General features: G+C 48.1%; 1 protein-coding gene across 1 annotated transcript; it reads right to left on the reverse strand.

Annotated features, from left to right (window-relative positions):
- Nucleotides 1-971: 971 nt before the first annotated feature.
- On the reverse strand, nt 972-11,573 carry LOC131291169 (progestin and adipoQ receptor family member 3). Its single transcript, XM_058320359.1, has 5 exons — nt 11,329-11,573; nt 2,692-3,276; nt 2,434-2,622; nt 1,639-1,810; nt 972-1,072 (listed from the first exon to the last, which is right to left on the reverse strand). The coding sequence occupies exons 1-5, from the start codon at nt 11,488-11,490 to the stop codon at nt 972-974; spliced, it is 1,209 nt and encodes a 402-aa protein (XP_058176342.1). The 5' UTR covers nt 11,491-11,573.
- Nucleotides 11,574-12,591: the final 1,018 nt, after the last annotated feature.

Below are 12,591 nucleotides of genomic sequence, written 5' to 3' on the forward strand. Positions count from 1 at the left end.
TTGGCCATCTCAGGTCGACAGCGACTACGCGTACTGTGGCACGCCGGCCGAACATCCGTGCGTCATCCGGAACTCGACGTACTTCATACCTGCTCGCAGTGTGGCGGGTGGATAGGCGGTGTGTGTGTTTGTGCGCGTGGGTGTGTGCAGTAGCCGCCGGTTGGTTGTCGATGTTGATCGGTCGATGCGCCTCACAGAAAGGGACGGGAGGGTGTGGCAGCAGGAAGCAGGTGGTTGGTGATGGTGATGGAAGTGTGCCGATGGAAAAGATAGGAAATTGAAGGACCGGGAACGTTAACGTCGTGGACACACACACACACAAACAGTACGGGTGACACAGTGAGGTTAAGCATTAGAATCTTCACGCTTTTTTGTTCGGTCGAGTTCAAGTGTGCACCATCTTTTAGCGAAAGGATACATCTTGGAACTCCATTGAGAACTATGGTTTATGGAGCCGCACGGAAACGTTAGGCAAAGGAGTATGAACGAGTTGAAATTCTTCTCTTGCCAGGACGAATGATAACTGTTTAGTGCATATTAAGATGAGTATTTGAAGCAGTCCTAACGAAAACCAAGAAAGAACCTCGCACGATAAGCAACAGAAATAATGTTCAATCGCAGCACTGAACGTTGTAGCAAGAACATGTCATCGGAGAATAATACTTGATAGTAGTAAACAAACCGGTAAGGATGAAAATTAATTCTGATTACAAAATCTCTAGAGAACAGCGAATGATTAGACAGTAACTTCACGACATGGACAAATGTATTTCACACCTCCAGCGAGTATTCGGAGGTGTGTGGTAACAAAACAACGGGCGATGCTTTACTGGGGAATAAGTACTTTGTGACGGGGAATGGAGGAGTTCGGGCGAAGGGAGCGGGAGGTCCACGGACGAAACAAACGATCAATCTACCGAGAACTGCTGCCGTCGGTTGCCGACCGGAGGAGTGTGAAGCTAGAAGCTGTTCTAGTTCGTGTCGGCAGGTGGATCGGATACCAACATGGCGTAGCATTTAGCCCTATCGTCAACGCATCCATTGTCGACAAGGAAATCGGCAAAGGCAACACCTGTGAAGAGCGAAGGTTTGGTAGAGAGATGGACAGTGTGGTGCTTGGTGTTACTAGGGTATGTCGGTTTTGCCTTCCTAGGATTTCTTTGGAGAGTGGATTGAGGAGCACGGGGAGGAACCACGATGTTGACAGGTGGTTATAGAAAGAGAAATTGTAGTATCCAGTCCGGGTCGCTACTTCAAGGTATCAAGCGTCATCAACAGTTGACTATCATGTGAAACAGTTTCTATATCTACCAAGGTGCAAATCCTTTACCACCTATTTAAATTTCTTCCCATACTCATGAATAAATGTTTACATGTGCTGTGTTGATGGTCTAAATGTGGCAGGCTACTAGATAAAAATATAAATAGCATAGCAGCAGGAGGCTGGTCGGCAAGAGTGTTGAATGGTTTTGGGTACGCTTCATTGCAGCCTTGAGCCGTTTAGCCTGAGCCTGGTACCCTGCGCCATCCATCCACAACCGTCGGCAATATCAGCAGTTCTCGAAGCGAGGGAAGGGATCGTGCAGAGCGAAATAGAGTGGCAGAGGAGGGCAGGTAAAAGGGCGGGTGTACACTTACCGCTGTTGTGCCAATAGCAGAGTGCCGCCAGCACGATCAGGTGCCAGAGGTTGTGCGAGTGACCGATGCAGTCGAACCGACCAGCATACCATCGTTCCGGAATCTTGGTGACGTAGATCAAGAATGCCAGACCAGAGAGCAAGTACATCATTAGGACGCGCGGGATAAACAGCTGACATGTGGAGGAAAAAGGAAATGATTAGGATAGAAAACACCGTGCACAGTTCTATCATGGAATACAAATGAGGACTATCTGACCATGAGGTACTGTACACCTCATTTGTAGTTAAAATCAGAATTCTTTGTTTCTAAAGCTATCAGAGTAGTAATGGCAGTGTTTCTGCTTAGAAGCTTTCGATGGCGAACAGGTCTACACTCAATATAGATATTGATCGTTGCGCATGCAGGCCGGTAACATACATCCAGGCTGTACGAACGTGATTCTTCGTGTGGTGCAAAAACTAGAGGCCACTCTATCGCTTCAATTGAAATTCAAGTCTCAAAATGTTTACCGTTACCTTGGCCATCTGCCATTGACATGACAATTATTGTGCGTGTGTGTGTGTGAGTGAGGAGGATGTGTAGGATGATTCGATGTATGAAGCCATCACCGATAATGCGCGGAACGTTATGCTTGCGACGATGTTGATTTGGTGATGGCCAGGGCCGGAATATTGCTTCACCACACGCCTGACGTTGTCTAGGTCAGGTGTTGGAAATTAGGGCGCGGACTAGTTCAAGGGTAGGGGAGCGTTCGCACACACGGTCCGTGCTTCTGTCCGGAGGTTAGCTTACCTTCACCATGGTGCTCTCGGAGCCGCCCATCACATAGTACCAGTGCAGGGTGGGCACGATGCCGTACGCCGCCCAGGCAACGAACGCCACCATCTTGACGTGCGACGGAACCTTTAGTCGGGGCACCTGCAGGATCATGGCTGCGGTGAAGATGACACCGATGGTGATCATGTAGAAGTACCGAAGAGGCTGCCAAAAACAAAAAGGAGTTGGAAGGTGAACACACGACTGCGAAAGAGTTCGGTGTAGCTCACTCACCTGATTGCACCAGAACGCGTAGTAGATGCCGCTCATGAAGATGGCCAGCAGGGACAGGGCGATGCCGAACAGGTCGAACGCCAGCAGCCGGTCGTAGCTGCTGGCCGAGTGGCACGAGAACGTGTGGTAGATGGAGGAGAAGATCATGCAGAGCTGGAAGGCGCACAGCAGCATGCCGACGATCACCTTGTCGACGGTGGTGGCCTGGATCTGCAGCATCGCGGTGTCGTAGTACGCCAGCAGCAGGAACACGAACAGCCCGAATACGTGGCTCCAGATGTTGACCGTCTCGTTCGTCCACCAGAACATGCTCTCCAGGCAGAGCCGCACCGACAGGTACGTCCGGTAGCCGGTGCGTATGAACGGGTTGAACTGCAGGTGCTCGGGTGCCTCCTCGTAGCAGACGACCTTGTTGCGTCGGCCGCGCCGCTTCCGCTGTACATCCTGGCCCGCTCCTGCGCCCGCTAGCTCCAGCGTGGAGGAGGTGCTGTCGAACTCGCCCGAACCTAGCACCGCCTCGCCGTTCGCCTTCTCCAGCCCATCCTTCCGGCTCAGACCATCGAGCGTGGTGGCACCGGTGATGTTCTGCAACGAAGCGCAACACCGAACGTACTTTTACTTTCCACACCTCGACTGTCTGCCTGTGGGGCTGCCTCATCCAACCATCGACGTAATCGAGGTGTAAGTCTTGCGATACCTCGCCATGGCGCGAATGCGGGCCAAGGTGAAACACAAAACCCCGCCTACCAAAACAATCGAGGCCAGTTTTACATCACCGATCCGGTCACTCCACTAAACCTGACCCCGTTTTCCCCGAGCGCCTCTACCTCAGGTTGTGCTGTGATGAGCAGATCAGTGGACTCCCGCGAACCATTCGTATCTGTCCTTTCACTGTCTTACTCTAATGTGACAGTCCGACATCGAAAAACATTCCAGTTTGCACAAAACAGAAATTTCCCTATGACCCACTTCCGTGTTGCGATGCGAACGACGGAGTTTGTTGCCCTCGAAATGTTGAAACCGGTTTCTCCCTCCACTCACCCCCCCTCTCACTATTTGTTGTCAACAAATACACCATCTTTCACCTTCGGTCAAACATCTAGCTTACGTATGCCGATACATCCCGCCGGAGGAAAGAAACTATCTGCGGGTTTAAGCGTTTATCCCCAAGCCTGTGTTAAGTAATTCACGAGGTCGCACATTCTAGTGGCGTTGTTACACAACGTAAGGAATCCTGCACCGGAGACAACAACGTTGTTGTCACCTCAGAATCTCTTAGAAGTCGCGAGATTTTCCACCGTTAAACAGGCGGTAAATCATCCAGCTATTGAGAACATTCCTGGTGAAACCAACCGTAGGGGAAAGTGGGGCAAGGTGCATTATGCAATCTACAAATATATGAAGTAATGGAATATGTTTGTTATCATTTTTCATAGATCCTATAAGAATTTCATGACTCTTCATCCAAATTTAAAACAAATAAAACAAGATAAAGCAAAGCGAATTCTATGAAAAGCATAGAAGTTCTTGAACGTATACAACATGTAGTCAAATATTGTATTTAAGGAATACTGAAAAAGATTGGATATTTTTTTGTGGTAGAAAAAGTATTAAAAAATCGAAATGTGAACATTTTGGAAACAATTCTCGAATAGACCTCGGGAAATAAAGGTTTTTAGTTTAAGGGGCGCATATTGCCCCACATGCCCCTACATTCTTTTATACCACAATTTGTACCAGGCATGGAATCGGGAGGTGAAACATATTGAGACGGCACTTTTTCCACAATCAGCCCGATGTATAGCTACGATGTAAGCTATACGTGATACGTATATAACCACTAATCGAAGCAGTACAGTAAGTTTGACTATGAGGGCAGTCAAATTATTAGCTTGATCATAAAGCAATGGTTCTTCATCCCGTCATAATTTCATGCTCTTAACCAAGACACCCTTTGCAGATGGTAACATCCGCGTGCGTAAGGCTCTGGAGGGTAATACACTGTGTTTATTCCGCACGCGCTAAGCCTACCTTGCAGTAAGTCGTCATTGGGACGGTCCTGTTTTGCACGCCTGTCCTATGTTCTAGTAGCAACTTGATGAACCTAGACTCTAGTGAAATAAGCCAACTGGCTTGCTGTCCCCAACGGGAGGGACAGTAAGCTAGTGGAGTTTGACTGCAAAATATCCTATCTCTGGGGCTGCCACAAACATATGCACACACATATATACACAAACACACGAATATACACGGAAGTCCGCTTGCTCCTCTTTTACACTAGGAAACCGCAAACGGTAGCTTCGTTTGGTTGTAGAAGGAAGGATTTGATAGGGTGACTTTCTTTCGCCGGGACCAAAATCAGTAAGCTGGCTGGAGTCTCGACTCCAAACTTCACACACGCACGACAATCCTGTTGCAAGGATCGGCCGATTGAATTGCGGACCGACACGGCACGGATGCGAGGGCAATCACGATGATATCTGGCACAGATAGGTCGGCACGGTTCAACCACCGATCGGTGACTGTTTTTCTCTTGCTCGACTTGCCCGGCCCAACCGCCATCCGAAAGCCGGCCGTGCGCCTTTTCCAGTACCACTGGAGGGGATGGGGTGCCGAGGGAAATGTTGGGGGGAGGAGTGGACGAATGTGAAGGCGCGGGGGTGCGATCGTGCGAGCGAACGAGTCCGAATCAGCTGATTCCAAAACAACGTGCCACATTAGGGCGGCTGGCTTCCTTGCTCCAAGGTGGTTCGAGTTGGATAAACAGATTTAGCGACAGATTCCTGCCAAATTTCTCCAAAATAATACTAGGGACTGTCAGAGTTGTATGTCACATCTTTTAAGCTTGTGATTGTTGAGGATTTGGAGGATTTTGGCACATTAAATAATTTTACGAAACCTCAAATTCGCGACTTCTTATGACTATCCTGTGAATTCTATATCACATCTTTTAAGCTTGCGATTGTCGAGGATTTTGAGGATTTCTGGAACATTAAATAATAAGAGACCTCAAATCCGCGACTTCTTATGACTATCCTGTGAATTCTATATCACATCTTTCAAGCTTGAGATTGTCGAGGATTTTGAGGAATTCTGGAACATTAAATAATTTTACGAGACCTCAAAACTGGTATCATAACAAAGTTTGTCATTGCTTTTCCGCAGAATACCCTGAGTATCAATGAATTGCAATTGACAGTTAAACTCTGACTTCTAATGGCTATCCTAACCTTAGTCGGGGGAGCCCTAAGTTGTTTGGATAAAGAGCGTACAGTCCATAGTCGGGCGAGGTTGTATGATCATGCATATCGATAAAGTAAAAGTGAGTTTGGTGTAACCTTAATTACAGAGGCGTTTCACAACTCACGACTTAGCCAAATGTCACATCCGAGGGAATGTACGATGCCATAGTGATTTGGTTTTGTTGATATGTATCTGTGCCGACAAGACAAAATTAGGTTAAACTGTCCCCAAAAAGCCAAAACAGTAGACGCCTGAGGCCCGAGGGACTGCGAGGGAGATCCGTGGTCGGGACGGGGCGACGGGAAAAACCGCCGATGTTGGAACGTGAAACGAGTCCCAGTCCCTCAGCAGTTGGCAACCACAAGAGGCGCGCATGGTCTGGAAGTGGTGCTAAGGTCGCGCATCTTACGATGCGTTATGTAACGCAGGCGTGTGCGGCGGGGGGTTGTTGGAGGGATGGATGGGGAGGTCTGTAGCGGTGAGTCTTTTATCTCACCCGCGGCTGAGCTACGAAGATCGCGCTCTCGCGACTCTCATTCTCACCGGCGTTTTTGGGAAGGATTGAAAGTGAGACGCGAAATATAGCGACTATCGGTAGCGATCAACAAGGCTTGCTTCATCCTCCGAGCGCCGAGTGGGGGGGGTGTGTGGAGAAGGGGGTTGGTGTGTATTGTGGGGCAAAAGCATTACAGTTCTGCGCAAAAATGGTGACGACACGGTGGCGTTGTTTTGCCCGATGGGTTTTTTTTTCTTCGTCTCTTTGCTCAATCTCATCTCGCACATATGAGCGGGTTGTGGGACGGCAACGCCAGGCCAGCAAAGCCGGAGCGAGAGACCTATAGAGAGGAGGGGAAAGGAAACGAGCAGAAACTGGTAGTCCAATCATCATCCCCCACCCGACACACAGGGCAGACCACAACAGCCCCCATCGCAAGGGTAGGAAGCGATGCTGAGGCAACGAGGTGCTGAACCATTTCGACATCGGCATGAATGACGCAGAGATTTGCAATTACCCCCGGCCACGGCTCGATCGTTATACAACGAAGCCATGCCGCCTTCCGAGCGCCGGGTGGAAATGTTTCTACCTGCCCGGTGTCAGCGCGAGGCGGCGATGGTGGTCTCCGGCTCCGGCTGTCGCAAAACGCATCCGATGGCAACACCTGTGCTTGGTGGAAACAGACCGAGCCGATAAACAAAAAAACCGATTCGGCATATAGGTACGAACTTCGCACGGCACGGCGTGTGTTGCCTCTATTGCCACACCACCTCTCCTACAACTTGCCCTAGGCGGCGAAGGACGCCGATTCCGCACGACTTGTACACCTCAAGGACTAGCTGTTGCTGGATGTAAATAGAGTTGTAACTCACATACATCCTATGACCATTTTTATGCTAGGTTTATAAGCCTTGCAGATATACCAACGCGGCTGAGAACTATCTGACAACAACTAGCGGGGATCATCCTGTCGTGACGTGTACATTCACGCAGAGTTAATCTGCGTACAAGAATGTTTTTTTGGTGAATTGAGGCGCCATCTTCCGAGGCGTGAACCATTCCGAGCTCGTACCGGAACGAGATGCTCACTTCACACACCGCAACGTGCTCGAGATGGAAGGCCCCGATAGACAGGATGGGGACCTGACCTGAATCGGGACAACAATAAGCGAACGTCAGCCAACGCCAGCGCCGACTGTGGCCTGGCGTTCATTACGTTGCGGATCGCCGATCAGAGGTTGCGCGCTTCCGCAATTGGGGCTTGTGAAAAGTGTGCTAGAGTAAAACGAAATAAAAAGAGGTAATAATAAACAGACAAACTGCCCGAACACCCAAACCTCCGATTGCCCTGATTGCCGCAACGTTTTAACAACAACAACAACAACAGCAACAAAAAACGGAGCTACTTTACTCAGCACTTTTTCCGCTACTTATGGCTTTCGATGCGAACGATAGAAGCTTAAAGTGGCACCAGGTAAGTGAAGGTGAATGCAAGAAAACGTTTTTCACACCATGCCAACCACGGATACAGCCCGCTACCTGCCAACATTTGCTGTAGGGCCGAACACTAGGGTGACATTACTTCGAGATTGTGTCTTTGACCAGGCGTTTCCGACACGCATCAAATTTCGCCTTTTTTCGATATGTTTCTGATCTTCTGCTGTGAAGTACTCTGACGGGGCCGAATTTTTATCAATTTTGGGTTTTACTTTAATATTTTCAGATGAAAATCCGTTACCCCGAAGTAAAAGATTGCGGTTGGAAGAGGATACACAAACATATTTGTCGTGTGCCAAAAAGTGGGATCCATTTGTGACATCGTAAAACTACGAGTTATTTTTCTAATGTATCCAATGTCTAACGTAATGTAATCGAACCTATCTTACACAATTCTGTGCAAACCTTTTTTCCATGCTGAAGTGTTTTACTCGATCTTTTCTTTTTTTAAACTGTACTTATAAACTGGTGCATTAACCAATCCAAAAAGATAAAATATCTTGAAAAATGTCTTTTTTAAAAGAGTGGTCAAAATGTGAGACAAATATTTTTGAATACAGTTTTGGATTCCTAGAAGGGTTTTGTTTGAAACATCATTGAACTGTTTTCGCGATATTTGAAAGAAAAACACAAAAATGGTAAAATGGACCAACGTTTCGATTCTAGTGTTAAGGATTTGAAATCAAAAATTTCCGGGCACAGATTGAGAATGCTTGCCGGGCGAAACTTGTGGCACCGTGAAGTCCTCCAGCGAAGTACCTTCAACCGAGGCATGCCTACACCGGCCAGTGGCCGCTGACCTGATTTTTATACTATTTTCAATTCCCGTCCTCCTCATTTTGAGCTTGGCCACTTGACCACAGCACGCGGATCGACCGGTTCCGAGCGTAAACATGTTGATGTTCCGATGCCACCGGTTTACTTTTTAACCCATTGCTAACCGTTTTGCCAACAGCCAACCCACAGTAAAACATCAAACAACTGCAACGAACTGACCGATGCAGTTTAGCGAACCTCCGAGGTTGACGGTGGCCTGGTTCGAAAATTCTGACAACTGCATTAATATATGTTTTCATGCGACTCATCGAAATCGCAAAAATCGCCCCCCGGGGGGAATTGTCGTTTGTTTTTGCTTGGAGTTTCCGAGTCGTGCACCCTTCCATCGTTCAGTTCTCATTTGTATCCGTTAATGTATCCTCCCTTTCGCTTTGTCGCATTTTACCATTGCCCTTTAAGAGGTGTTTGGCCTGACACGAAGGAGGCACAATTTACGAAGGAAAACAGTCGTTTGGAACCGTTGATCAATGGGCCGATGTTTTGTCGCGAAGCTGATGGCAAAGACAATCAGCGCGTTTTTTTACCGCCAACCGCTACCGCAACCACGTGGGCCAGATTTCTCCACCATAATTTCTTTTGAAAATCTTTTCTTTTCCAGCAGAAAGGGGAGGGCACCCCGCGTTTGTAGGAGATCGACAGTGAGTTGGGCAGGAGAGGCGAGGAAAATGGTACCTCTCCGCGGGCCAAAAACAATCATCCGGAAATCGGATGTACGCACGTGCATGTGCACGTTTGCGAAAAGAGCTAATAATAAGCTACAAATTGGTGGCCGGCGTTTGTTTTTTTGCGCCACGTGCGCTCCGCTGCAGCCGGCTTGAGCGGGCAAAGAAGAAGAGGGGGGGGAGAAAGCTCGCGAGAAAAAGAGTGGAAGATCTTCCCTAATTGGCGTAGATAAACTTTGCCAACGGTGTTACGGTTTGTTCCGTATCCCTTCGAGCATGCAAACATCGCATTGCATCGGTTTGGGGCGTACATCTTCGAAGGGTTGAAAGCCGGCGACACAGATCTACGCGACGGGGGGGAACGGCAGCGGGTGATTGCGGCAGCGAAATCGAAACAAACAAACCGGCGCACTCCTCTGAACTGGCAACCACACTCTTTTTTTTACATCCCTGCCCGCACGCATTTGCGCATCTTCTTGGGCTTGAAATCCAGCGTTCCATGCGGCTTGCTGTGTACAGTTACTCGGTGAAGTGACCGTACAGGTACGGGTTTCGATTTTTAACCCCATTTTCTCATTGTTGTTGTTTGACAAGTAGACCACAGTTTAATAAACAGCATGAAGGACAACCTTCCACACGCATGAATACAATTTACTATTCTATTGTCTTTTCTTGTGAAAAGTCTTTGGGACAACTTAGGAACTTTGACTGCCTTTTCGACTCGAGCGAGAAAAAGGAGTGATCATCCTGACACCAAAACATGATACGTGAAGAATCGATCGATATCTCAGCAGATACAACAGCTGTCAAAAACAAACGAACTTTTAGAATATCTGGCTATATCGCTAAACAAAGAACGTTAGCTCATTTTTGATGGTGGTGTATTAGAGAATTGCGAACTCACAACATTGTGCAATACACTTTTCTCTTTTCACCTAATGCACTAATTTAATTGAATATTTTTTCTAATTGTTAAGCAGTAAACAAATGGCAGGTTGGCTTCAAACGATGGTAAATTTAAAACACCAGGAAAAGACTGCCTTACTGATCAATAAATGCATAACAATCCATATGGCAAAGCGTACGTTAAACAAAGTTCAAGTAGATTGAAATTAACCAAATGTTCCAACGTATGTACTCAAGAAATTCTCACATCATGGCTGCACGGATTCTTTTCTGAGTCACTGTATTCTGAGAAATAAATTGTGCCTAGTAAATGCACAGTTTGAAGGGTTTGAAAATGTTGTGCATGTAAGTTTAACCAAAACGCTTCAGTGAGGGACGTCGATGTGTCTTCCGTAGGTCAGATGAATCTGGCATCTCTATGGTGTCTCCAACTCAACCCGTGGCTTGACGTCCTCGGTCTCCGGTCAATTGAAGGCAATCAGCAGCAGCAGCCGGACATTCGAGCGGCGTCAATGGAAACACAAAAGGACACACCATAGAGCATGATAGAACGCAGATTGTTGCAACCTCGAGCTACCTTTCTATTGATAATCACTCGAAACGTTGAACTCATTAAATTCTGAACGAGAAACTACCGCGAATTCAACTGACCGATGAATCAGAGATGGGTTTTGCATGTTGATGTGTAATAAAAGTAAAGATACATACTTTAGAGATTGGCATTTTTGGTTTGTTCGTGCCCTTATCTGCGCACGGGGAACCTTGGGTGAATGCAACCTACGTCTATCTAGCACGGAAGGCCTCTCGTGTAGGTTTCGCCAACTCGCTCGCAAAACCCGCGTGACCGAACCGAATGGCGCAGGCGCGATTGGATGGACGACCCGGGGTGGTGTTTGAAAACGTGACCCCGAGCTTAATGTGGTGAATTTAATTCCTCCACGCGGGGTTCTGATTCAATCAAATCGGTCGGTCGGTCGGTCTGCGCCGCACGCTTACCTTATGTCGCTGGAAGCACCCGGCGGTCTGCGCGGCCGTCGCCATGGTGCCCGGCGCGGAGTACCCGGTGGAGACGGTGGCCCGCAAGATACACTTGGTCCCGCAGCCGGCCGACGCTTCCGGCAGCAGTTCCGCCTTCAGCAGCTCGTTCCACTCGTTCATTGCCTTTGCAATGGCGCCGAGGTTGATGGACGGGCGGGCGTGTGGGATCGGGGGGTGAGGGAGGCGGTGGCTATTTGATTGGAGCCCTGGTCGGTTCCAGCAGCGGGTCTCACAGGAAGCGCATGCGAGCTATGGGAAAACAGAGAGAAACGGCGTTATTACTAAGAAAGATAGGACGTCTTTAAAAACTCAATCGGGAGGAAATTCTGCTGCGAACCGCTTGTTGTCTAGCGTGTGTACGCCGTCTTTTTTTTACTAGTAATTGAATTTGTCACGATGGTCACTAGCCATTAGAAACCTTCCGCATTTACTACCATTCCCCCCTAGTTTGCCAAATTAACTTCGAGTAGAGTTTTATCCACACTCGCGCTGTGCTTTTGCTGTCGATGAACACCGAGAGGTTTATGAGGCTCCCATAACTGCAAGAATGTTTAACCTGATGGCGAGTTATAATGGCTATGTATGCTGTTTTTTTTCCTTTTCTTCGCAAGGTGTATTAACATTAAAAAGGGAAAAACGTGTGTAATTAACTGTGCTCGTCAGTTTAGTTTTTGTTTTGTTCACGGCAGCATTATCGCTTCATTCGCTTGTAAATCCTTCAGAGCCACTTAACACACCGAGGTCTGGACGAACAATCACCCGAAGGTTCACTTTCGGGAGGTTTCAAGAAAGGTTTGCAGCTTCCCAGAAGAGTTTCTGCGTGGTACCGTAGGTCGAAGCGTAAGGTATCCAATATTGTTTGGTGAAAGCTGCACCCCTTCGGCGACATTGAAAGGACTGACGGGCGTTTGAGCTATGTCCTTCCGGGTTTGGTTTGGCCCCTTTGTCTTCTCCGTGGTCCGAAGGCCGGAAGCGTAAAGTGTTTGCAATGCTGAAAAGAAAGCGAAATCTCGTTGCACCGGACGGCGTGCTGCAGTGTTTTGTCTGCCCCTCTCTCTGCCAAACAGACCCGTGTGCATGCACGAAGGGAAAATGGCAAACCATCTCGGTGTGTTTGTGCTTCAGCAATGCATTAATGGCGTTATGGAGTGGAAAGCTTTTACCACGAGGCACGTCAAAACCGATCAATCCCGGATGCTGCCGACACTTGGTTTGGAGGTG

The sequence above is a fragment of the Anopheles ziemanni genome, chromosome X (assembly GCF_943734765.1).
Source record: "Anopheles ziemanni chromosome X, idAnoZiCoDA_A2_x.2, whole genome shotgun sequence".
In the NCBI taxonomy this organism is placed as follows: domain Eukaryota; kingdom Metazoa; phylum Arthropoda; class Insecta; order Diptera; family Culicidae; genus Anopheles; species Anopheles ziemanni.

Coding starts and splice junctions, on each gene's coding strand:
- LOC131291169 (XM_058320359.1), bottom strand. CDS start 11,490: ATGAACGAGTGGAACGAGCTGCTGAAGGCGGAACTGCTGCCGGAAGCG. Junction 3,277..11,328: donor GGTGCTTCCAGCGACATAAG/GTAAGCGTGCGG, acceptor GCTTCGTTGCAG/AACATCACCGGTGCCACCAC. Junction 2,623..2,691: donor ACGCGTTCTGGTGCAATCAG/GTGAGTGAGCTA, acceptor TGTTTTTGGCAG/CCTCTTCGGTACTTCTACAT.